This window comes from Scyliorhinus torazame, chromosome 3 (assembly GCF_047496885.1).
Source record: "Scyliorhinus torazame isolate Kashiwa2021f chromosome 3, sScyTor2.1, whole genome shotgun sequence".
Lineage (NCBI taxonomy): Eukaryota > Metazoa > Chordata > Chondrichthyes > Carcharhiniformes > Scyliorhinidae > Scyliorhinus > Scyliorhinus torazame.
In genome coordinates this window covers 129,938,249-129,965,543 of record NC_092709.1, presented here as the reverse complement: position 1 = coordinate 129,965,543, position 27,295 = coordinate 129,938,249, and the positions used below count along the sequence as shown (strand labels likewise).

General features: G+C 47.6%; 1 protein-coding gene across 7 annotated transcripts in view; it reads left to right on the top strand.

Moving 5' to 3' along the window:
- Positions 1–22,613, top strand: part of LOC140408677 (TNFAIP3-interacting protein 3-like) — a 54,261-nt gene extending 31,648 nt beyond the window's left edge. For all 7 annotated transcript variants that reach the window (XM_072496201.1, XM_072496205.1, XM_072496206.1 and 4 more), the window contains 3 exons: positions 11,324–11,488; positions 20,337–20,415; positions 20,702–22,613. In XM_072496201.1, coding sequence (XP_072352302.1) covers positions 11,324–11,488; positions 20,337–20,415; positions 20,702–20,739 — 282 coding nt within the window. In that variant the 3' untranslated portion in view covers positions 20,740–22,613. The remainder of the gene's footprint in view (positions 1–11,323; positions 11,489–20,336; positions 20,416–20,701) is intronic.
- The last annotated feature ends 4,682 nt before the right edge of the window (positions 22,614–27,295 follow it).

The window sequence follows — 27,295 nt, the reverse complement described above, 5'->3', positions numbered from 1 at the left end:
CAGCCGCATTTGGAGTATTGCGTGCAGTTCTGATCGTCACATTATAGGAAGGATGTGGAAGCATTGGAAAGGTTGCAGAGGAGATTTACCAGGATGTTACCTGGTATGGAGGGAAGATCTTATGAGGAAAGGCTGAGGGATCTAAGGCTGTTTTCGTTAGAGAGAAGGAGGTTAAGAGATGACTTAATTGAGGCATACAAGATGATCAGAGGATTAGATAGGGTGGACAGTGAGAGCCTTTTTCCTCGGATGGTGATGGCTAGCACAAGGGGACATAGCTTTAAATTGAGGGGAGCTAGATATAGGACAGATGTCAGAGGTAGGTTCTTTACTCAGAGAGTAGTAAGGGCGTGAAATGCCCTGCCTGCAACAGTAGTGAACTCGCCAACATTAAGGGCATTTAAATGGTCATTGGATAAACATATGGATGTTAAGGGAACCAAGTAGATGGGCTTTAGATTGGTTTCACAGGTCGACGCAACATCGAGGGCCAAAGGGCCTGTACTGCGCTGTTATGTTCTAAGGAAGGGAAGCGACGTGTCGGGGATGGACCATGTGAAGGTGATAGAGGGGTGAGAATTGAAAACAAAATTAATACATTTTTCCAGGTCCAGGCAGGAACATGAAGCAGCACCAAAACAATCATCGATGTATCGATATAAGAGTTGTGTGATGGTGCCTGAGTAGGACTGGATCAAGGAATGTTCCACATAAACATAAAGAGATAGGCAAAACTGGGACCCATGCAGGTACCCATAGTCACAACTTTGGAGGAAATGAGACATGTTAAAAGAGAAGTTGTTCAGTGAAAGAATAGGTTCAGCCAGACAGAGGAGAGTGGTGGTGGACGGGGATTGTTCAGGTCTCTGTTCGAGGAAGAAGCGGAGAGCCTTCACACCATCCTGGTGGGAAATAGAGGTATGGGGGGATTGGACATCCATGGTGAAGAGGAGGGGGTTACGGCCGGGGGACTAGAAGTTATTGATATTATGTAGGGCATTGGAGCAATCACAAATGTAGGTAGGAAGGGACTGGACAAGAGGAGAGAGGATGGAGTCAAGATTGGAAGAAATGAGTTCGGTGGGGCAGAAGCAAAGTGACGCGATGGGCCGATCGGGACAATCCTATGTGTGGATTCTGAGGAGGAGGTAGAAGCGGGCTGTCTGGGTTTGGGAGACTATGAGGTTGGAAGCTGTGGAGGGAAGATCTCTAGAGGAGATGGAAATAGGCCAACTCGGGAAGGGGTCATACTGGACCTGGTGTTAGGGAATGAGCCCGGCCAGGTGGTTGAAGATTTAGTCGAGGATTACTTTGGGAATAGTGATCACAATTCCGTAAGTTTTAGAATACTCATGGACAAAGACAAGAGTGGCCCTAAAGGAAGAGTGCTAAATTGGGGGAAGGCCAACTATACCAAAATTCAGCAGGAGCTGGGGAATGTGGATTGGGAGCAGCTGTTTGAAGGTAAATCCACATTTGATATGTGGGAGGCTTTTAAAGAGAGGTTGATTAGAGTGCGGGATAGAAATGGCAAGATTAGGGAACCATGGATGACAGGTGAAATTGTGAGACTAGCTAAGAGGAAAAAGGAAGCATACATAAGGTCTCGGGGACTGAAGACAGACAAAGCTTTGGAAGAATATCGGGAATGTAGGACCAATCTGAAACGAGGAATCAAGAGGGCTAAAAGGGGTCATGAAATATCTTTAGCAAACAGGGTTAAGGAAAATCCCAAAGCCTTTTATTCATATATAAGGAGCAAGAGGGTAACTATAGAAAGGGTTGGCCCACACAAGGACAAAGGAGGAAAGTTATGCGTGGAGTCAGAGAAAATGGGTGAGATTCTTAACGAGTACTTTGCATCGGTATTCACCGAGGAGAGGGACATGACGGATGTTGAGGTTAAGGATAGATGTTTGATTACTCTAGGTCAAGTCGGCATAAGGAGGGAGGATGAGTTGGGTATTCTAAAAGGCATTAAGGTGGACAAGTCCCCATTCCGGATGGAATCTATCCCAGGTTACTGAGGGAAGTGCGAGAGGAAATAGCTGGGGCCTTAACAGATATCTTTGCAGCATCCTTGAACACGGGTGAGGTACCGGAGGACTGGAGAATTGCTAATGTTGTCCCCTTGTTTAAGAAGGGTAGCAGGGATAATCAGGTAATTATAGACCGGTGAGCCTGACGTCAGTGGTAGGGAAGCTGCTGGAGAAGATACTGGGGGATAGGATCTATTCCCATTTGGAAGAAAATGGACTTATCAGTGATAGGCAACATAGTTTTGTGCAGGGAAGGTCATGTCTTACCAACTTAATAGAATTCTTTGAGGAAGTGACAAAGTTGATTGATGAGGGAAGGACTGTAGATGTCATATACATGGACTTCAGTAAGGCATTTGATAAGGTTCCCCATGGTAGGCTGATGGAGAAAGTGAAGTCTCATGGGGTCCAGGGTGTACTGGCTAGATGGATAAAGAACTGGCTGGGCAACAGGAGACAGAGAGCAGTAGTGAAAGGGAGTTTCTCAAAATGGAGAACTGTGACCAGTGGTGTTCCACAAGGATCCGTGCTGGGACCACTGTTGTTTGTGATATACATAAATGATCTGGAGGAAGGTATAGGTGGTCTGATTAGCAAGTTTGCAGATGACACTAAGATTGGTGGAGTAGCAGATAGTGAAGGGGACTGTCAGAGAATGCAGCAGAATGTAGATAGATTGGAGAGTTGGGCGGAGAAATGGCAGATGGAGTTCAATCCGGGCAAATGTGAGGTGATGCATTTTGGAAGATCCAATTCAAGAGTAAACTATACGGTAAATGAAGCAGCCCTGGGGAAAATTGATGTACAGAGAGATCTGGGTGTTTCGGTCCACTGTACCCTGAAGGTGGCTGCGCAGGTCGATAGAGTGGTCAAGAAGGCTTACGGCATGCTTTCCTTCATCGGGAGGGGTATTGAGTACAAGAGTTGGCAGGGCATGTTACAGTTGTATTGACGAATGTGATATAAAATAACTGTTTTAGAGATATTAGTTACTGTAATGTAGAGATAGGCCAGTCTCATTCTGGTGAGTTCACAGACAAAGGATTGCAGAACGCATGGCAAAGCAAGGGGGAGGAGTGGCCAGCAAAGGAGGAGAAAAGGATGCTGGGTCATAGGGGGCCAGAGGAAGGGATTGGAAGTGAGCCAATTAGGATGTATGGCCATGTCAGGAGGGGTATAGGATGACCTATGGAAATTGTGTATGTGAAACTTGATGCCATTTGAATGTATTTGCAGAAATCCCTTTGTCTCCTTCTTCATTCGTTTTCCAAGGGTCTAGGAGACTAGTTCTGTGTCCTGTGCCTCTGTGAAATGAATCAGGCTTGCAAGTCAAATAAAATAACTAATGCTGTACCTGCAAATCCATCTCGACTTTTATTGAGGTCAGACTGACGGGTAAAGAAATTTATATTTGTCAGTATAAGACTTTGGTTAGGCCACATTTGGAATACTGAGTACAGTTCTGGTCACCACATTACCAAAAGGATGTGGATGCTTTGGAGAAGGTGCAGAGGAGGTTCCCCAGGATGTTGCCTGGTATGGAGGGTGCTAGCTATGAAGAGCGGTTGAGTAGATTAGGATTATTTTCATTAGAAAGACGGAGGTTGAGGGGGGACCTCATGGAGATGTACAAAATCATGAGAGGTATAGACAGGGTGGATAGCAAGAAGCTTTTTCCCAGAGTGGGGGACCCAATTACAAGGGGTCACGAGTTCAAGGTGAGAGAGGAAAAGTTTAAGGAAGATATGCGTGGAAAGTTCTTTACGCAGAGGGTGGTGGGTGCCTGGAACGCATTGCCAGCAGAGGTGGTAGAGGCGGGCATGATAGCGTCATTTAAGATGTATCTAGACAGATACATGAATGGGCAGGGAGCAGAGGGATACAGATCCTTAGATAATAGGCGACAGTTTTAGATAGAGTATCTGGATCGGCACAGGCTTGAAGGACCGAAGGGCCTGTTCCTGTGCTGTAATTTTTCTTTGTTCTTTGTTCTTCTTTGATGAGGTCAGTGACAGTTCTGGAAACAATCGCTTGATGCTCAGTGGTGGGGTCATGGTCCAGGGGGAGGTAATAGAAAGTGTCTGAGAGTTGCCGCTCAGCCTCTGCGAGGTAGAGGTCAGTACGCCAGACTGACGCCCTTGTTGGCGGGTTTGATGTCAAAGTCAGGGTTGGACCTGAAAGAGTAGAAAGGCGACAGATTAGAGCGGGTGGAAGGATCGGAGAAATTGAAACAGTCGATGTCACGCGACATTGTGAATTGCGCTGTTTCTACAACTAGATGCTTCTAAACTTACTGCAAACACTAGAAATTTACAAACTGAACAATGGGTGACTATGTTGTAAATTTCGAAAACCCCAGTTTTGTACGGGATGCTGTGTATCTGCAGCTGCTGTGCAGCCTTAGCATTGCAAAGCTAAGTGGTCTTTCTGCCTTTGCTATCAATGGAATCAGTTGGCATGTGCATGGTGCAAAAGATAATAATTCAACAGCATATAACTGCAGCATTAAACCACCTGCGAATATCTCTGTTTTGCAAAAGTCGCCCACTGAAGATGATAATCTGTTGATCACCTGCCTCAAGATTGTCACTCTTTATCAGTATAATATGCTGGTGATTCTCAGTTTCTGTTGACATTTACTTTTCCTTTTTTATTTTTTGGTTGAGTAAAAGCCAGAAAACGCTACAGAAGGACAGATAAACGTCAGCATCAGCAGTGTACTAAAATGGATCTGTTAAAACCAGACACCTCAGTCTACCTCACTCCCACTCACACAAAGCAGAAAGTGCAGAAAATAGTTACATTGTTTTGCCAAGTAAGGGAACTGATAGCATCTTTGGCCCTGATCTTTACTGGGGCAGGATTTCCAAGTGATGGGAGGAGTTCTAGCGCAAGTAAATGTCAAGGGATTTTAACTTCACGGCATGCACAATTTTTATTTAACAGGGTCTTTGCCAGGAAGCCAGCCTGGGGAGGCGGTGACATTGTGGTAATGTCACTGAACTAGCAATTCGGAGGCCCGGGCTAATGTTCTGGAGACATGGGTTCAAATCACACCATGCCAGCTGGTGGGATTTAAATGCAATTACTATATCTGGAACTAAAAACTAATCTCAATAATGGTACCACAAAACCATTGTCGATTGTCGTAAAAACCCACCTGGTTCACTAATGTCCTTTAGGGGAGGAACTCTGCCGTCCTTACCTGGTCTGCCTTACACGTGGCTCCAGACCCACAGCAATGTGGTTAACTATTAACTTCCCTCTGAAATGAAACAGTCTAGCAAGCCACTCAGTTGTACCAAAGACCCAGACGCCACTATCACCATTCCTGGAAATGTCCTGTCTCACTGGCAGCACAGTGGTTAGCACTACTGCCTCACAGTGCCAGGTATCAGGGTACAATTCCAGTCTTGGGTCATTGTCTGTGTGGAGTTTGTACGTTCTCCCTGTTGCTGTGTGGGTTTCCTTGGGGTGCTCCGGTTTTCTCCCACAGTCCAAAGATGTACAGGTTAGGTGGATTGGCCATGCTATATTGCCCCTTAGTTCCAAAAGATTTGGTGGGTTTATTGAGTTATGGAGATATGGTGTGGGCATGGGCGTAGGTTTCATAGAATTTACAGTGCAGGAGGCCATTTGGCCCATCGAGTCTGCACCAGCTCTTGGAAAGAGCACCCTACCCAAGGTCAACACCTCCACCCTATCCTCATAACCCAGTAACCCCCACCCAACACCAAGGGCAATTTTGGACACTAAGGGCAATTTATCATGGCCAATCCACCTAATTTGCACATCTTTGGACTGTGGGAGGAAACCGGAGCACCCGGAGAAAACCCACGCACATATGGGGAGGATGTGCAGACTCCGCATAGACAGTGACCCAAGCCGGAATCGAACCTGGGACCCTGGAGCTGTGAAGCAACTGTGCTATCCACAATCCTACCGAGCTGTAGGTAGGGTGCTCTTTCAGAGGGTTGGTACGGATTCAATGGGCCAAATGGCCTCCTTCTGCATTGTAGGAATTCTATGATTCTGTGATTCTATGACAGACCCACTAGATTTGGTGGCACAATGGTAAACAGTGAGGAGGGAGTTGCTCTTGAAATCTTCAACATCGACTCTAGGCCCCATGATGTCTCATAGCATCAGGTGAAACATGGGCAAGGAAATCAACTGATGGTTAGCATATACTGTCCCCCCTCAGCTGATGAATCAGTACACCTCCATGTTGAACTCCATTTTGAGAAAACACTGAGGGTGGCAAGGATGCAGAATGTACTCTGGATGGGGGGCTTCAATGTCTTCACCAAGAGTGGCTCCGTAGTAACACTACAGACCGAGCTAGCTGTGACATAGCTGGCAGAATGAGTCGACGGCAGGTGGTAAGGTAATGAACAAAAGGGATAAATCTACCTGACCTCATCCTCATCTACCTACCTACCTATCGCAGATCCACCTGTCCATGACCATATTGGTAGGTGTGACCGCTGCACAGTCCTAGTGCCGATGAAGTCTTGTCTTCACATTGAGGATACCTCAAGGTGATGTGTTGTGTGACACTACCAGCATGCTAAATAGGATAGATTTTGAACAGATCTAGCAGATGAGGCAACCATGAGGTGTTTTGGACTATCAACAGCAGCAGAATTGTATACAACCACAATCTGTAACCTCATGGACTAGCATATCTCCCTCTCTACCATTACCACCAAGCCAGGGGATCAACCCTAGTTCAATGAAGAGTGCAGGAAGGCATGCCAGAAGCAACACCAGGCATACCGAAAAAGGAGGTGTCGACTTGGTGATGCTACAAAACAGGACTACTTCTATGCCAAATAGCATAAGCAGCAAGTGACAGAGCTAATCAATCCCACAACCAATGGATCAAATCTAAGGTCTGCAGTCCCACAACATCTAGTTGTGAATGGTCATGGACAATTAAATAACTAACTGGAGGAGAAGTTCCACAAATAACCCCCATCCCTAATGATAGGAGAGCCCAGTACATCAGTGCAAAGACAAGGCTGCAGCATTTATAACCACCTTCAGCCATAAGTGCCAAAGGGGCTGGTTTAACACACTGGGCTAAATCGCTGGCTTTTAAAGCAGACCAAGGCAGGCCAGCAGCACGGTTCAATTCCCGTACCAGCCTCCCCGAACAGGCGCCGGAATGTGGCGACTAGGGGCTTTTCACAGTAACTTCATTTGAAGCCTACTTGTGACAATAAGCGATTTTTCATTTTCATTCATTTCATTTCAAATGGATGATCCATTTCGGCCTCCTTCTGAGGGCCAAAGCTTCATAGATGCCAGTCTTGGGACAATTCTATTCACTCCACATGATATCAAGAAACAGCTGAATGCACAGGATACTACAAAGGCTATGGCCCTGACAACAATCTAGCAACAGTACTGAAAATGTGTTCTTAGAACTAGCTGTGCCCCTAGCCAAGCTGTTCCAGTACAACTATAAGACTGGCATCTACCTGGCAATGTGGATACTTGCCCCGGTTTGTCATATACACAAAGATCTGTTTAACCAGCAATGATGGTAGAATGAAAAGCCAGCACTAATTAATATCCTGCATGCATTTTTAAAAAACCTAAACCAGTCTGGATTTAAACTTCTCTGTTCTCATCCCATCATTTATTAATCTTTCAGAGGCAAACCTTTGTGGGACTGAACTATGCAGAGCAGCAAAGTTCTAATTTTACTGTCTAGTCTGTGCTGGTTAGCTGATCAGAGGTAAAATAATTGTGTGTTCCAACTCTTAATCGCTGCTAAAGTGGGTCCTGTGTTGAGTGAGTGAGGATTGTGTAGATACCAGCCCAAATCACTTGCTGATTCTCTGACTAGGCTTATAAAAGATAATTAAATTCTTGGGTGAAGTTAGGGAGAGGTTACAGGTATTTGTGGAATTGTCTCCCAGTAAGAGCCTTTAAGGAACAGGAAGGAAATTTGAAGGAATTTTCACAATCTGGTTAGCTAAATATTATTCATCCACCCTTTTTCCTTATAAAATTTGAATGACTCAGGGGAGGCTGGCAGTAAATGAACATAGATTTATTTACACTATTTACAAAGGTCTGCATAACACAGCATATCATTCCCAGCATAACCCTTGCAGGGAGGACGAAGCACACCAGGCCCTTTTCTGGGCCTGCTTTTATGTTCGCTCATAACAAGCCCCAGCTGGAGTTTGCACATTCTCCCCATGTTTGCGTGGGTTTCGCCGCCGCAACCCAAAGATGTGCAGGGTAGGTGGATTGGCCACGCTAAATTGCCCCTTAATTGGAAAAAATGAATTGGGTATTCTAAATCTATTTTAAAACAACAAGCCCCAGTTGGGTGGCTCATACCTGGGAATCTCATATGCCACGAATCCCACGGGCAGATCAGTGATGTGGGCGGCACGGTAGCACAGTGGTTAGCACTGTTGCTTCACAGCATCAGGAACCCAGGTTCGATTCCCGGCTTGGGTCACTGTCTGTGTGGAGTCTGCACATTCTCCCTGTGTCCACGTGGTTTCCTCCGGGTACTCCAGTTTCCTCCCACAAGTCCCGAAAGTCGTGCTTGTTAGGTGAATTGGACATTCTGAATTCTCCCTCAGTGTACCCGAACAGGCGCCAGAGTGCGACGACGAGCAGATTTTCACAGTTAACTTCATTGCAGTGTTAATGTAAACCTACATGTGACACTAATAAAGATTATTATTACTATGATGGTTTCCCCATGGTCCTCGTGGGGGTTATGACAAAAATATTCCTGTATATCTTTGGTAATTTTTACACATATCAAAGTTCTACAGTTGAGAACAAAGATTACTGTAGCATTAACCTCCTATCAGAGGTCTGGAATTCATTTGTGACCTGGACCAACGTTCAAAGCAGATAAAATAACTTGACTGACTCAACAAGAACAGAGACCCTGATGCAACTATAATTAGCGATGGTTGAATGTCCTCAATCACTGCTGCCCAGGAGATGGGATTTGCAGATGACAATGGAACATGCTTTGGAATCAAAAAGACATTTTAAATAAGTAAGCCCTGGACCATGCGGCAGCCATCGTCATTCAAACCTCTGGCTGCTCCCACACACTTCTCAGTCTTTATCTGTTCTTGCCATAACTCATTCTACAAAAGAACTGACTAACTGTGTTTACATCAGTGAGGTGTGGGGCAGATTGGAATTTAAAATGATGACAGTCAATTTTTCAACAAATTAACCCCTAACAGGATTATGTCTTCAAGATTTTCAAATACTTTTGGCATAAATGCAAACTTTCGAAGGTGATGTTAAAAGTTTGTATTGTGCTAAAAGCTCTTTGAATTTGCATAGCACAGAACAAACTTTCTTCAACCTTTCAATTTACTTGGCTACCTGTGAAATGGCTGGAGGTAGAAACTGGGAATTGTTGAGATTTAATTACGGTATCAAAGTCATCACTTGCTGAAACTGAGGGGATAGATTTTGACTTTGTGTAAAACAGGTGATGGAGAATTGATGGCCTGTTTTTCCGCTCTCCTGAATTGTATTTCCACTGGCCTCATGGCAAATATCTAAAACAGGCTTCCAACTCACTACCACATATTTTACCCTGCAGCACAATGTTAAAATGTACCCCAAGGTCCGCACTGAAGTATGCCGGGATATTCTTTCTTTTAATTTAGAATACCCAATTTTTTTTTTTCCCAATTAAAGGGCAATTTAGCATGGCCAATCCACCTACCCTGCACATCTTTGGGTTGTGGGGGTAAGACCCACGCAGACACAGGGAGAATGTGCAAACTCCACATGGACAGTGGCCTGGGACCGTGATCAAACCCGGGTCCTCGGCACCATGAGGCAGCAGTGCTAACCACTGTGCCGTACCTGATCAATCTTCATAATTTCCGTATTGTTACTACAATGTCCCAGGCCAAGCACAGTTCTGGAGACAGTACCGATACAGTTCGCACCGCTTACAATGGCCGCATTGGTGTTAACCCGATTTGCCTGTTATATACGGTGGACAGTAAAAGTATTGAGGTATATTGGAGAGGCAAGAGAGACTACACAACAAAAGGAGAGGTGGAATGTAAGAAATCTGGCAGCCTCTCCTGATGTTAAACTGGCATATTCTGATCTTGTGTCAATGCTCCTTCTGTTTTCCCCACATGCCCCTTCCTCAAAATTGCTAAAAGGTAAACTATATCCTTTGTTTTTGGAGGAGCACACAATGTCCCTTTTAAGGACTGTTGGTTAAGTTTTGTTTCTGGTCTTGACTGCATATCTGAAAACCCCAGACAAAACAGCTGCAAGACCGACCACAACAGGAACAAGGCAGTGAGTCTGCACTTTGATTCTGAATGTTCTATAAAACCCCATCTGCATCAGTAACAAGAATGAAAATCAAGACCATACATTCCCATATCTCTCACCATTTGTTATGCAACGTTCTTTTATTAATTTCTTTTTAAATTTTTATTTTTTATTCTGGGCAAGTGGAAGGGAGAAATGGCCATTTTCTTTTTTTAAGTGGAAGTAGAATAGAAAGGTCATGGAATCTTCTAGCATGGGAGGAGGACATTCCTGCTTCACATGACTGTTCCAGTTCTTCAAAAGAGCTGTCCAATATAGTCGCGCACCCAGGCTTTTTCCGCATAATCTTACAAATTTAATCAGACTGCATAGTATATACGACTCAGAAACAGAACAACCAGTTCATGCTGGTATTTATGGTCCACTCAAACGTACTCTCATCTAAATATACCATTGTAGCCATTGTACCTTTGTCCCTCGTGTTTGTCTAGCTTCCCCGTAAATGCATCTAAACTATTCACTTCAACCTCACCCTCCGGTAGTGCGTTCCACATTCTGAACACTCTTTGGCTAAAACAAAATTCTTTTGAATTCTATGTTGGATTTTTTAATGTTGATATCCTCTAGTTTGTCAACCTGCCGTGCCAATATCAAGGAATTGTGAATATTATTTTTGAATTGTTGAAATGAAGCACTGCAGGGGCGATCAAGGGGTTGAAATGCCCGTGAGTGATACAAATGCAGCCTCAGTATAACCTTTGGAGAGACCAGTTCAACTTTGCTGACTGTAAAATATGCTAACAGTCCAAAGTGTGTTCAGAGGAGCTATGACACTGTTAGAAGATAAAACAGCTTGTTCTGTTTTTGTTTCTAATAATAGTAAAGTGAAGGCACAGTTCCAGTCAATGGCGTAAAATTTGCATTAACCCACTCAGGCAGTTCCAAAGTAAATCATCTGACTATTTGTACTTTTCTCTCAGGCTACAGGCTTTTCACAGTCACCTGCAACCCCTTACCCGCCTCTTGCATATGCAGCCTGTGCACCATACGTTAATTATGGACATCCCTACGGAATCCCTATCCACTATCCAGGGCCTGCATTCCTGACGTCACAGGCAGAAAGTAGAAGTTGTCAGCAAGCCATGGTGAGTAATAGTTTGGTTTGTGTCACACAGTGAAATCCTAAAAATGTACAAAGATAAATTATAACTTGTAACTCATCCCTAAAGGGCAATTAAGGGGTAAGGGAAGGATAACATCTTTTGTTTAATGTACCCCACTCTTGACTATGTACATATAATCTTTTCTGTATTTAAAAGAAAAGTTTAAAGTTCCCACTTCAATAAGTCAGATCACTTTCCTCCATGCAGTCCTGGTAACCTCAATGAAGGGAGAATCTGCTTGTGTCAATGACTGGCCTCATCAGGGGCAAAATTCTCCGACGCCCCGCCGGGTCGGAGAATCGCCGGGGGCTGGCGTGAATCCCGCCCCCGCTGGTTGCCGAAGTCTCCGGCACCGGATATTCGGCGGGGGCGGGAATTGCGCCGCGCCGGTTGGCCGGCCCCCCCGCTCGATTCTCCGGCCCAGATGGGCCGAAGTCCCGCCGCTAAAATGCCTGTCCCGCCGGCGTAAATTGAACCACCTACCTTACCGGCGGGACAAGGCGGCGCGGGCGGGCTCCGGGGTCCTGGGGGGGGCGCGGGGCGATCTGGCCCCGGGGGGTGCTCCCACAGTGGCCTGGCCCGCGATCGGGGCCCACCGATCCGCGGGCGGGCCTGTGCCGTGGGGGCACTCTTTCCCTTCCGCCTCCGCCACGGTCTCCACCATGGCGGAGGCGGAAGAGACTCTCTCCACTGCGCATGCGTGGGAAACTGTCAGCGGCCGCTGATGCTCCTGCGCATGCGCCGCCCGGAGATGTCATTTTCGCGCCAGCTGGCGGGGCACCAAAGGCTTTTCCGCCAGCTGGCGGGGCGGAAATTCCTCCGGCGCCGACCTAGCCCCTCAATGTTGGGGCTCGGCCCTCAAAGATGCGGAGCATTCCACACTTTTAGGGCGGCGCGATGCCCGTCTGATTTGCGCCAATTTGGGCGCCAGTCAGCGGACATCGCGCCGTTTCCGGAGAATTTCGCCCCTGATTTAAATGGGGAACCAACTGGGAGCCGATACAGAGAAACCAAACCTCAGGAAAATAATTGACTACATATAACCAAATTACCGTAGTATCCAAAGTCTCCATTCGCTCTCACCCAAACTGTGTTTTCAAATTGAAACTAATAACATATAGGTGGGATTCTCTGTCCTGCAAGACCCGTTTTCTGGGGCGGGGTGCCCCGCCAGTAGTGGGATCCTCCGTCCGGCAGCCAGCCAAAAGGATTTCCCTTTGTGGCCACCCCCATGCCCTCGGGATATCCGCGGGCGTGAGTGCGCTGCCGGCGAAGTGGAGGATCTGACCGACAGAGAATCCTGTCCATAATATATAATTACAGTAGCTGAAAATAATGTGACTGGGTTTCATTTAATTTGCTTGTGCAGGATGGTATATTTGCTTCCACCGTGATACAGAGGTGAGACACAGTGTGGGAAAATCAGAGAGTTGTTGCTGACCTGTTTTTAATATGATTTCCAGTGCCTATTCCAGGAGCAGATTACTTATCAGAAGAGTTCTATGGACTGGGTTAGGAAGGGTAAAATTAGTTAGGGTTCTTGCCCATATATGCTATCAATAACCCCAGTACATATGGGTAACTGGCAATGGTGGGATCAGGTTCAGCCGTGATAACAATATGGTTGAAAACCTCTCACTGCACTGAACATCAAGGTCGCACAGTAATCGTCATTTAAGCAAAGTACTGAGTGATGCCTGGTGAATGTGGCATTATACCCAAGCAGAGTTTGATTTCTTCACATATGTGTGGGCCTGCACTCATTTTCCCATTTTTAGATTTGATTCAACTGCCAAATAGTTACATTGGGCGTCATTCTCCGACCCCCCGCCGGGTCGGAGAATGGCCGTTGGCCGCCGTGAATCCCGCCCCCGCCAAAGTCTCTGCTCCCGGAGATTGGGCGGGGGCGGGAATCCGGCCGCGCCGGTTGGCGGGACCCCCCGCTGGATTCTCCGGCCCGGATGGGCCGAAGTCCCGCCCAGGAATTGCCTGTCCTGCCGATGTAAATCAAACCTGGTATTTAACGGCGGGACCAGGCGGCGTGGGCGGGCTCCGGGGTCCTGGGGGGGGCGCGGGGCGATCTGACCCTGGGTGGTGCCCCCACGGTGGCCTGGCCCGCGATCGGGGCCCACCGATTCGCGGGCGGGCCTGTGCCGTGGGGGCACTCTTTCCCTTCCGCCTCCGCTACGGCCTCCACCATGGCGGAGGTGGAAGAGACTCTCCCCACTGCGCATGCGCGGGAAACTGACAGCGGCCGCTGACGCTCCCGCGCATGCGCTGGGAAACTGACAGCGGCCGCTGACGCTCCCGCGCATGCGCCGCATTTCCGCGCCAGCTGGCGGGGCAACAAACGCCATTTCCGCCAGCTGGCGGGGCGGAAGTCCCTCCGGCGTCGGCCTAGCCCCTCAATGTTGGGGCTAGGCCGCCAAAGATGCGGAGACTTCCGCACCTTTGGGCCGGCGCGATGCCCGTCTGATTGGCGCCGGCTTTGGCGCCAGTCGGCGGGCATCCCGCCGTTGGGGGAGAATTTCGCCCATTGTTCGGGAACACTTATCAGCAGTTTACCAATGGTCTCATACTGCAAGTGGGGCTATTTGAAAAGCCCTTTCAAAGGACCAACATAGCAATGCGGACCAAACAATTTTTTTCTGTGCTGCATCATTCCAGAATATTATATCTGCTTGATGATCCTCGGTTTGGACATTAATATGAGCTTACCTTTGTACTGAAGTACAAACAATTTAATTTCCTTCCTGATCATATTAAACTGTCTTGGCAGTGTTGGCTGAGGGGTTAATTCTGGTCGGAATAAACACTCCCTTTGAGCAGCTTTAAGCAAGGCACAATGGGGTAAAATGTTCTCTTGGGAGGTAACGTAAAAATGGCTCTAGTGCATCAGCAGCTCATCGTACACCACTCAAGTGGGTTGTAAAATGAGCTACCCGTTCACTCTTGTCCATTTTACATAACAAGCTCCAGACAGACACCTACCCCACTGTTCCTGGTCTTTTGTAAGTAGCCAGTAAGCCATAAAGAGCCAAAGTTCAACAGAAACCAGTTCATGAAGCAGTTACATGGTTGAGACATTGGAGCCCAGAAATCACATTTATAGTCGTCGGGTGTAACCTATTGTGGTTAGGTATCTCTTGAAATCAGTTTTGCATCGCTGATATGGATTAGCAAAAGTATATTAATGATTTAGATGAGGCAGCTAAATGGAAAATCTCCAAATTTTCAGATGACACAAAGCTGTGTGGGAGGGTGAGCTGTGAGGAGGATGCAGAGATGCTGTAGTGTGATTTGGACAAGTTGAGTGAGTGGGCAACTTCATGTAAGATGCAGTATACTGTGGATAAATGAGAGGTTAGCCACTTTGGTAGCAAAAGCTGGAAGGCACAGAGGGGAATGTGCAATGAGACTTGGATGTCCTTATACTCCAGTCGCTGGAGGTTAGCATGCAGGTGCAGCAGGTGGTGAAGAAGGCAGATGGTATGTTGGTCTTCATTATGAGAGGATTTGAGTACAGGAGCAGAGATGTCTTGCTGCAATAATACAGGGCCTTGGTGAGGCCACTGTTGGAATATTGTGTGTCATTTTGGTCTCCTTATCTGAGGAAGGATGGTTATGCTAAAGAGGGAGAGCAGGGAAGGTTTACCAGTCTGATTCCTGGGATGGTGGGATGATGTATGAGGAGAAATTGAGTGGGTTAGAATTAGATTCGCTGAAGTTGGGGGTCGGGTGGATCTCATAGAAACCTATAAAATTCTAACAGAACTAGACAGGGTAGCTGCAGGAAGGATGTTCCCGACTGCGGTGGAGTCGAGAACCAGGGGTCACAGCCTAAGGATTCGGGGTAAACCATTTAGGATTAAGATGAGGAGAAATCTCTTCACCCAGAGAATGGTGAGCCTGTGGAATTCTCTCCACAAAAAGCAGTTGATGGCAAAATATTGTAAATTTTCGAGAAGGAGTTATATATATCTCTTGCGGCTAAAGGGATCGGACCAAGGGATATGGGAGAAAGCAGGAGCAAGTTACTGAGTTACATGATCAGCCATGATAATAATGAATGGCGGAGGAGGGTTAAAGGGCCGAATGGCCTCCTCCTGCTCCTATTTTCTATGTTGCAATGTTAACATGAATACTGGAGGTTGTCCCACCACACTGCAGAAAATGCATGAAAACAGAATTGTTAGCAGTAAAACTGGTCATACAGAGGATTATGTAAGATATATATCACAGAAACAGGCCATTTTGCACAACCAGTCATTGCTAATGTTTCTGCTTCATTTGAGTCTCCTCCCATCTTTTCTCATCTAAATCTGTTCCCTTCTCCCTCAAGCGCTTGTCTAGCTTTTGTTTAAATGCATCCTTTCAATTCACTTCAACAGTTCCTGTGGGAGCGAGTTCCACATTCCCGCCACACTTCAGATAAAGTAGTTTCTTCTTAATTCCCTGTTGGATTTCTCAGGAGAATATTATATTGATGGCCTATATTTATGCTCCCCCCACAAAAGGAAACATTGGGCGCGATTCAACGGCCTCGCTGCGCCCGATTTGGTGTAAGGACAAGGCCGTTGAGAGTGACGCTCGAAACGTCTCGCGAGATTCAACGGAATCTCGTGAGACATCTTGATCTGGATCTCGCCCTCACTGGGCATGACGCAGATCAGCATATTTAGTGAGCTGTATGGAACTCAATAGCAGTGCCTGGGAGCCTCGCCAAGGTGCTGTTTAGTACTGGTCCACACAAACGTGGACCAGGCGTATGGCACCTGGAGGGTCTCCCAGACAATTGGAGACTGCCAGGTGGTTGGGGACAGGGCAAAGTGATACCCTGGCTCTCCCCTTGGCACCAGGGCACTTTGGCACCTTGGCCTGGCACCTTGGTAGTGCCCCCCAAGCACCCTGGCTGTGCCAGCCTGGCAAAGCCAGGATGTTACTCCTAGGCTGACATGGGCATTGCCAGGGTGCCAGGCTGGCAGTGCCAGTGTGCCCAGGTGCCGGGTTGACACTGCCAGGTATTGGGCCCAAGGGGGCGGGTGGGAGCGGGATTGGTTGGGGGACCTTACCAGGTAGAGGGGGGAAAATCCTTCTAGTGCGGCCTCGGCTGAGAGAATCTCATCAAGGCCAAAAAAAGACAAAGTGTTGCTGAATAGCGAGATATTTCTCTGCACTCCCTAGCTAAACGTACCATTCAGCGGACTTTAACTCAAGTCTGCTGAATTGCGCCCGTTCTTTCTGTATCCACTCTGTCAAACCATTTCTTAATTTTAAAGACATGAATTAAGTTGTTCCTCAGTCTTATTTTATCAAGAGCAAATCGACCCAGCCTGTCAATTCCTTCCTAATATATATACTCAGGTGTTTTGTGTATCATCCTTGTAAATCTTCCCTCACCCTTTCCAGTTCCTATTTATCCTTTTTATAATATGGTGATCAGAGTGAAGGTCCGTGTGGCCTAATCAAGGATATAGCATAACCTCACTACCTTTCAATTCTATCTCTCTAGTCATAAATCCTAGTGCTTGGTTTGTTTTTTTATGGCCTTGCTAACCTGTGGCACAATATTTAATGCTGTATTTGTATTTCAAGATCACTTTGTTCCTCTACCCCATCTAGATTGCATCTTCTATATAATAACTGACCTCCCTATTCTTCCTACAAAAATCTATTACCTCACATTTATCTGCATTGAACTTCATTTGCCAATTATTCTCCCTTTAATATTTATAAATATCATCTTGTAATTTGTTGCAGTCCTCTTAATATTGACTATCTTCCCTGCCACCCAATTTGCTGTTATCCTGTTAGAAGTATGAGGTTTATAAGATTGTTGTGTTCTTAGGATAAAATGAAGGGAGTCATGTTACCTGAACTCTACCTAACAACAAATAATTTTGTTGGAAATTAGGTATAACATATTCATACTTGGAGACAATGGCAGAAGCATCTGTGTTTGCAGTAGTTAGCTTGCTAGTAGTCTTCGAACTCCCAGGAATGTCTGGTTGTAAGCAGTCAAGCTTTAAACTGTCCATTTACTTCCAAGATAAAAGGGAATTGGGCTGTCAAGGATACCTAATCAGCATTTTTACCCGGATACAAGGCCCATATGATTCACATTGTCATGGAGATGGGCTCTGAGAGGGGAACGGTTTTGAGATATCCACGAAACTCTCAGTCTTCCAGGATCCAGGAGAGAAGGAACAGCCAGAGGCTGCAAATCTCTGTGGTTCACCACTCCTGAATGTGGATTTGAGTTCATGCTTGGATTGAAAAGGCCAGATTCACGAGGATTTGATATGGAGCTGGAAGATTGTGCTCGAGGGAGAATCTTGTGGAAAACCTTCCTGGTGAAAGACTATTCTGGGAAAGGAAAGGAAAGAAACAGGAGTAAACCCCTGGGAGCTAAGAATCACTTTGGACTGGTTCATGAAAATTGACTGACTACTTAAGGCACAGTGTAAACTATAGTTGTAAAGTGGGATTGTTTGGTTATGTTAAAAGTAAAAGGGGAAAGCACTTACACAAAATAATTTGTGGTTCAAAGTATAAGTTACACACAAAACTAGTTTAGTCAACAATGCTTTTAGTCTGTTTATTACAGTAAAAATCTTACAATGTGAAATCTTGACATCCTTTTAGCTATCAACTGCATATTCAATTTTTCTAGTTATCAGCCCCTTTGGTGATCGTAACAATTAACAATATTAGAAATTGTGTGTTTGATTTGCAAGTCCAAATCATTCATGTAAATTCTGAACAGTAGTCGTACCAGCACTAATCCTTGTGGACACCAGTTCCCACCTTCAGCCACACTGAATAATTACCCTTTATTTCACTCTCTGCTTTCTCTCGTGAAGCCAACTAGCAATTCATTCTGCCACTAGTCCCCTAACTCCACATTCTCTGACCTTAATTAATAGTCTATTATAGGGCGAGTTATTGAAGGCCTTTTGAAAACCCAGATAAATTTTGGATGGTAACACAATAATGAGAATAACAAATTGGCATCCCATTTGACATTCTAGCTTTTTTTTCTGGAGAAGAGAAGTTTAACTCCCCACCCAGCCTGCTTTCCCGAGACAAATTTCTACCAAATTGTTCCTTGCTGGATGTGGAGGTTTCTGACAGTGATTGCTTTGCCCCTTACTTCTAGACTACAAGTACTGCCAGAAACAGTTCAAATTGTTTGTAGAATTCACTATTTCCAGACCAGGGGCGGAATTCCCCCCCCCCCCCCCCCCCCCCCCACGCCGGGTGGGGAATCGCCGGGGTGCCACACGAATCCCGCCAAGCCGCCCGCACGAGATTCTCCCCCCCACCCAAACCGGCGCGGCGAGAAACACGGCTGGCCGCTGGGAGAATCGCCGCTCGCCGTTTGTAACGGGCGAGCGATGATTCTCCAGCCCGGATGGGCCGAGCGGCCTGGCCAACACGACAGGTACCCGCGGACGCCGTCCACACCTGGTCGCTGCCGGCGGGAACAGCGCAGGAATGCTGTGGGGGGGGGGGTATGGGGGGGTTAGGGGGGTTCCTGCACCGGGGGGGGCCTCAAAAGGGGTCTGCCGCGACAGTGCCCACCGATCGGCGGGCCAGCCTCTTTGAAGGAGGGCCTCCTTTCCTCTGCCGCCCGCAAGATCCATCTGACATCTTCTTGCGGGGCGGCCTCGGGGAGGACGGCAACCGCGCATGCGCGGGTTGGCGCTGTCAACCTGCGCATGCACGGGTGACGTCATTTACGTGGCACCGGCCGCGTCATTTACGCGCCACAGCTTATATGCAGCGCCAAGGCCCGGCATGCGTAAATGACGTGACGCAGCTCCTAGTACCCTGGGGGCAGGAGAATAGGGGGCTGAGAACGGCCTCCGATGCCGGGACTTAGTCTCCCGATGGGAAAATTGCGCCCCTGGGGGCGATTCACCGATATTGAGGCCAAGTGTTCGCGCCGTCGTGAACACCGTCGTGTCTCACAACGGCACAAACAGGGCCCGGACATGACCTATTCTGGCCCCCACAGGGGGCCAGCGCCTGTGGGAGGGGTTCACGTTGCTCCAGCGTGGCACCGCGCCAACCCGCGCATTCGCAGTTGGGGCAGCCCAATCCTGCGCATGTGCGGGGAACGTCTTACGCACGCCGGCCCCTCACCAACATGGAGCCGGTGTTCTGGGGCCGCGTGCGGAAGGAGGTAGGCCCGGTGGGGGGGGGGGGGGAAGAGAGGCCGGCCTGCCGATCGGTGGGCCCCGATCACGGGCCAGACCACATCGGAGGCCACCCTGGTGAAGGAGCCCCCCCCAACAGGCAACCCCCCCCCCCCCCCCAGCATTCCCGCAGAGTCCCCGCCGGCAGCGACCAGGGGTGGACGGCGCTGGCGGGAACCTTTCGTGTCATAGCGGCCACTCGGCCCATCCGGCTGGAGAATCAGCGCTCGCCGGTTCTCTGAGCGGCCCAGTGCGAATCGCCGCCGCTGGTTTCCGGGGGGGCGGGAAAATCGCGTGTGGGGGTCGGGGCGGCGTGGCGCGATTCGCACGGCGCCCCGACGATTCTCCCACCCGGGGGGAGATAGCGCCCAGAGTCTTATCTTGGAGTATTCCTCTAATCCTGCTGTTTATCGTAATTTCTTCCATTTATCACATGATTATGTTCATATATGTGGTTGAGACATATTTAAACATTTTTTGAAAGCATAACCTATCATTTAACTTCTGAGCTATTAATTCTGGCATTTGTGCTAAAGAATGTAAGACTGTCTTATCATTTTCATCAGCCATGGAATAAATTTACAATACACTTGTTCAATTCTAATATATATATAATGTGTAATTTGCAGCCAGAGTGTCCGTGGTATATTCCATACTCCAACCAGCTTTCACCAGATCAACAAAATGCTCAAAAATGCAGGCCAAAGGGTAAGAAATGGATCAGCTCAATACTATAGCATTTTAAATAAAATGAATTCTATTCTTGGGATTAATGATGTAAATTCAGTTCCATGTCAAACAGACTTGTTTATTTGGCTCCGTACGTTTGTATAATTTGTGAAAAATTTTCATTCTTGAGATATGTCTTTGGCTAACCTTTACTGCGAATCATTGTCTTGGTATGTCTGCAGCACTTACTGGAAGACCTGCATTCAAACACTACTTCTGAAAACTGTATTGAACTAATCCTAAACATTTCTTTTTGCACTCTTAGTTCCAGATAATACCTCAGCAAAAAGACATCCAAAATAGCAACCGTGGACCAAAACCGATTTGCTATGAATATTTATCAATGCCGTCAAACAACACTAGGCCTTTGCCGAGAATTGTCCAGATGTAGTTGCTGCTGTTTGTTATATTTTAATCTGTGTTCTTTGTTTCCGTTTCTAAGAGAGACCAAAACAACACATTAAATATAACTCAAAAGCTTGCCTTTTCAGCCGTGCCAGCAATAAAACAATTTGCATGGCTCATTTTATGTAGTAAAACATCCCAAGACAATTCACAGGAGCGTCAGTTTTGAGGAGCATTAAAGTTTGCTGGCGTGATATAGGAATATGCTACTCAATGAGTTCATGGTGGATTTGCGACACAAATACATATACCCAACTTTGTCCCATTTATCTTAATACCTTTAATTGATAAATATCTATCACAGGACCATATAATTTCTTCAGTGCAGAAGGAGGCCATTCAGCCCATCGAGTCTGAGCTGACCCTCTGAAATAGCACCCTACCTAGGTCCACTCCTCCACCCTATTCCTGTAACCCAGTAACCCCATCTAGCCTGCACATCTTTGGACACTAACAGGCAATTTAGCATGGCCATTCCACCTAACCTGCACTTCTTTGGCCTGTGGGATCACCCAGAGGAAAGCCACAGAGGCACGAGGATCATGTTCAAACTCCACATAGACAGTCACCCAAGGTCGAAATTGAACCCGGGTCCCTGGCACTGCCACCGTGCTGCCCCAGTCAATCAATCAAATGCCAGTTGCAGGAGAGCTTTCCCAACTTTGGCCATCTTTTATTTGAAGAGATGTTTCCTGCTTTAACTACTGAAAGGTCTAGATCTAACTTCGTGACCATGTCCCATTGTCCTAGACTCCCCAGTCATCGGGCATTGTTCTCCCAGTCTACCCTACCTGTTCTTATTAATAACTTGCAAAATTTGATCAAACCACTTAAAAAATTCCAGGGAAGACAATTTAATTCCTCCTTTTAGCTCTTGACCATTGAAGCCCAGATGTAATTCTCGTAAATCGAAACCATACTCTCTACAAGGCCAATGTGCCCTTCCTGTGGTGTAATGCGTATCCAAGTGGTTCTTGTTCAGAAGCTGATTTGTTATTTGTATAAACTGCATGTCTCAGTTGTTAAACATTTTGCATTTTAAATTGCATGTGGCCAGCCAGTCTTGCTGTGATGCTAGAGTAAAGTTGTTGGTATTGAGATGACAGTGTAAATTCGGTCTCTTTCGAAGTAATATCTCATCAGTGACGGAGGTGAGAAATGCAATTAGACCACCAAGACCAATGAGTGCTCCCATGTCTGCTATTATTTGGCCTTCAATTTTGTGGAATAAGACCTTTAGGATAATAATTAATTGCAAATAGCTTCTGCTTGTCACAAAAAATAACGTTGCATCTGAGATGTGTAACTGTCCAGAAGAGGAGGCCATACAGCATATCTGACATGGGAGGGTAGAAAACAATTTCACATTCTGATTAAATTTGTTGATTGGATGGAAATTCTGCTCAAGTAATCACTTGTTTTGAAATTTTAATCCATATTAAATCTAGGCTATCATTTTGAACTTCGTCTTTATATATAAATATATCCAATGAAAGCTTTCTCTTATATTTCTGAATATGTCAACCAGGAAAATTACCTCCGTGTTTGCCATGTGCCCTGAACAGCATTTATTATTCACATAATAACTTGTTGCATGAAAACATTTTTCAATTTCCTCTGCTATAGAACAATGGTAATATTTTTGTTCAATTTATTATCGACCTGATAGGATGTGTATATATATATGTTGAATGCTTTGTAACATATCGTGACTGTTTAATATCATGTAACTTTTTTTCAACTTTTGGAAAGAAAAGATTCAACCTGACAAATTCTGAGTTTGTTGCATCTTTTGTATACACGTGCTCAACAGAACACATTCACATATTTCTCCAGGTTAAGACATATTCAGCGTAATCTGTGAATAGGAGTTTAATTGCACAAGTGGGGCGTCATTCTCTGACCCCCCGCCGGGTCGGAGAATCGCCGGGGGCTGCCGTGAATCCCGCCCCCGCCGGTTGCTGAAGTCTCCGGTACCGGATATTCGGCGGGGGCGGGAATCGGGCCGCGGCGGTTGGCGGGCCCCCCCGCTCGATTCTCCGGCCCGGATGGGCCGAAGTCCCGCCGATAAATTGCCTGTCCCACCGGCATAAATTAGAATACCTATTTACCGGCGTGACAAGGCGGCGTGGGCGGGCTCCGGGGTCCTGGGGGGGGGGCGCGGGGCGATTTGACCCCGGGGGGGTGCCCCCACGGTGGCCTGGCCCGCGATCGGAGCCCACTGATCCGCGGGCGGGCCTGTGCCATGGGGGCACTCTTTCCCTTCCGCCTCCGCAACGGTCTCCACCATGGCGGAGGCGGAAGAGACTCTCCCCACTGCGCATGCGCGGGAAACTGTCAGCAGCCACTGACGCTCCCGCGCATGTGCCGCCCTGACATGTCATTTCCGCGCCAGCTGGCGGGGCAACAAAGGCCGTTTCCGCCAGCTGGCGGGGCAGAAATCCCTCCGGCGCCGGCCTAGCCCCTCAATGTTGGGGCTCGGCCCCCAAAGATGCGGAGCATTCCGCACCTTTGGGGCGGTGCGATGCCCGTCTGATTGGCGCCATTTTGGGCGCTAGTCGGCGGACATCGCGCCGTAGGGGAGAATTTCGCCCGTGGTTACTTTTCGATTACAATTGAGATTCTATGTTGACAATCAGGAGCAGTCCAGCATTTGTGGAGGCCTTGTTCTGGTTTTTTCCTACCCTCTCATCACCATATCCTTGTAACTTGTTTCTCCAGATATATCAAATTCCCTTGCGTTTATACGAAATTCCTCTATATGCTACTTTAATGAAAACTTTTAACACAGTTTCCCAGAAATGAATTAACTTCTTTATAATTAAAATGGACAAAGGTGTATTTTGTATAAAGGCTGATGTAGCAGATAGAATTTAATACGGAGGAGTATGAAGCAATGCATTTTGGAAGAAGGAATAGAAAGAGGCAATGTAGACTTAATGGCTCTCCTAAAGAGTCCGCTGGGACAGAGCGACCTGGGGTTACATGCGCATTGGTCAAAGAAGGCGGCAGAGCATATGGAGCGAATAGTTGATAAAGCATATGGGATCTTGGACTTTATAGATTGAGGTATTAAATACAAGATCAGAGAAGTTATGCTGCACCTTTATAAAACTCTTGTTTGTAACTTAAATATTGCTTACAGTTTTGATCACCACAGTTTAAGACGAACGTAATGGTCCTTGAGAGGACAAAAAAGGAGACTTACCAGATAAGGTCCAGGCTTAAGATATTTTAGCTGTGAAATTAGGTGTCAGAAGCTGGGGTTGTCCTTTGAGCAAAGGAGATTTAGGGGAGATTTGATAAAGGTGCACAAGATTATGTTGGGTTTTGATCAAGTAGACAATGAAATACTTCCAATTAGCTGATAGTACAAGGACTAGGGAACACAGGTTTTGGGCTACAGATGCAGGGGGAATGTAAGTAAGAACCTATTTACACAGTGAGTGATAATGACCAGGAACTTGCTTCTCAGAAGAAGGCTGGATGCAGGGACAATCAATGAATCCAAAAGAACATTGAATGGGCACATCAAGGAAATAAATGTTCAGGGGGACAGGACTGAACAGCATTGCAGTCTGAAGAATGGACATAGACTGAAATAGCCTCCTTTTATGATGTAAATGACGATGATGCATCCAATATATGCATGAAATGATTTCCTGGACATTGATGCAGAGCTGGAATTTTCACCAATTTGGCACGAATATTGGTCCACGATAATTGCTCGACCTCACATATCCTATTGAAGCCAGGCACCCAAATCGATGCTGCATTGGCACGGGGAAATGGAGCAGAAATGTTATCAATTTACTCTGACGAAATGGTGGGACTCTTAGTGCTCGGGTAACTGTAGGAAACTCCTGCGGGCTTTGCTGTGACTCTAACTAAGCCACGGTCATTGGGTGGAAAGACGGGTGACACGGCAATTCTGTCAAGGGAAGGATTTCTAAATAAAGGGATTCTGGCAGGGGTTAGAATGCTCAGTGACACATGGATTTTTAAGGCTGCAGTAATGACAGAATTGGAGAGAAAACATAAGATGACAGCTCCCCGGTATCTCTTACCGAGATGTCCTGCTGCAAGGTCTGAGGGACTGCAGTGAGGTGAGCTCTCTTCAGGACAAGAGACAGAGGACCACCTCTCCAAACAAGCATGTATGCATGGAGGTGGTTGAGATAATTAGCAGCAGACGTGCGGTACCTTCAACGCCGAGACAGTGACCAAAGGGTACAGGGCTCAGGATGGTAGGAATGGTGAGTGACATAACACTTTCAGGTGTCAAATCCCACACTCTGACTTTGCTGCATTCTCCTACACAGAATCCCTCAGGATAACAAACATTGCAGCTCCAGTCATTCTTCTCTCTCCAGGCACTTCACATCCCCATCTGAACCACTAAAACTCCCACCTCCCAGTGTTGCCCTCTTGCACCCAATGTCTCACAACTATCCCTTCCAAATGGTGTTTTTCCCTTGTCACTACACAAGCCATTTCTAACAGTCATAACCCTGCTTGCTTGCCTTACAGAAGTGAATGCACAACCTCAGGGAGAGGCAGAGACTCGCTTCCTTGTACAATGTAATGAAAATCTTCAGTATGAGGCAATTTACTCAAAAGAGTTCCCAGGTCTTTAGGCTAGGAAGCACTGACAGTGTGGTCTGATTGTATGAGTTCAAGTGAACAATCTCTGATAATTTTGAAACAGTAAACTCCAGGGGCGGGATTCTCCGACCCCCGCCGGGTTGGAGAATCGCCGGGGGGCTGCGTGAATCCCGCCCCGCCGCTCCGATGCCGGCTGCCGAATTCTCCATCGCCGGTTGTTTGGCAAGGGGCGGGGATCGCGCCGGCCGGGGGCAGTTGGCAGTGGCCCCCCCACCGATTCTCCGGTCCCCGATGGGCCGAGCGGCCGCCCGTTTTCGGCCAGTCCCGCCGGCGTGCATTACACAAGGTCTGTACCGGCGGGCTGAACTGGCTCTGAGGGTGGCCTGCGGAGTCCTCGGGGGGTTCGCAGGGGGATCCGGCCCCGGGGGTTCCCCACTGTGGCCTGGCCCGCGATTGGGGTCCACTGGTCTACGGGCGGGCCTGTGCCGTGGGGGCACTCTTTCCCTCCGCACTGGCCTCTGTAAAGCTCCGCCATGGCCGGCGCGGAGAGGAAACCCCCTGCGCATGCGCATGAATCACGCCAGCGGTTCTGGGAACAGGCTGGTGTTCCTGCGTATGCGCCAACTCGCGCCGGCTGGCAGAGGCCCTTCGACACCGGTTGGCGCAGCGCCAATCACTCCAGCACCGGCCTAGCCCCCAAAAGTGAGGAGGATTACGCACCTTCCGGGCGGCCTGACGCCGGAGTGGTTCACGCCACTCTTTGGCGCCGGTACGGTCCACCCCACCCGCCGGATTCCTGAGAATCCCGGCCCAGATTACCGAGGTCTCACTAACAACATCACAAGCCCTCCAGTGACAGCTACCTTATTGTCCACTGATAATGACTGACTACTTACTCCTGTTGGAAGGAGGTCTTGTTCTACGAGACTGCAGATGTCAACAATGACCAGCCAAACTCCCGCCAGCATGGTTTACATGTGGTACCACCCGGCGGGAGCTGGGGCCCACGGCCACGGTGGCACTCCTGGTGGGGGGTAACTGACTCCGGGAGGGGGGGGGCCTCAGCTGTGGCCCGGCCTGTGATCGGAGGCCGCCGATCGGCAGGCCACCGCGATCTAGGAGGGTTCTACCTTCCTCCGCACGGGCCCGCAGTTCGGTTCTCGACGTTTTGCTCCGCGTCGGCGCGTAAACGGCCATAGCGCACCTGCGCGGACACTCGCCATCCATGTGCAGATGGAGCAGTGCGCAGCACTCCAGTGCCGTTCTAGCCCCCCAAAAATGGAAAATTACTGGGCCAGGAGGCCTGTTGACGACGGTGTACAACACTCCGGTGTTTACGCCGGCGTCAACACTTTGCCAGGATTTCGGAGAATCCCAGCCCCAATGTTGGGGGTCTTACCTCCTTGGAACTATAGCTCTGTGTCCATCTCCTCTGCCTTATGGAATTGTGTATGGATGAGGAGAAGACAGCTGGTACTGGTGTTGCTGCTTCCTTCAATCTCCATCAGTGGGGCAAGGGGGAGCTGCTTAAATTGCTTCCATACCATAGGAGGAGACAAGTGCAGCTGAAGGCGAATGAAGTGTAAAACAGATTAAGTGACTTCCAAGAAGTTGACAATCACTTGTCAAGTGCAGAAAGCACTCTCTCAGATGAGGTGCTGTGATCAGCATCCTCCCACCTGGCCAGGGCTGCAACTCTTCAGTTTCACAAAACAATGGCTTCCAAGCTCTTCAGTTTCAAGAGATACGCCTGCTGCCTGTTAAATCCAGACTGCTTGGTTAAAACAGAACATGATTGTTAATTGGACTATTTAAATAACTTACATGACAGCTCCATGGGGTTTCCCTG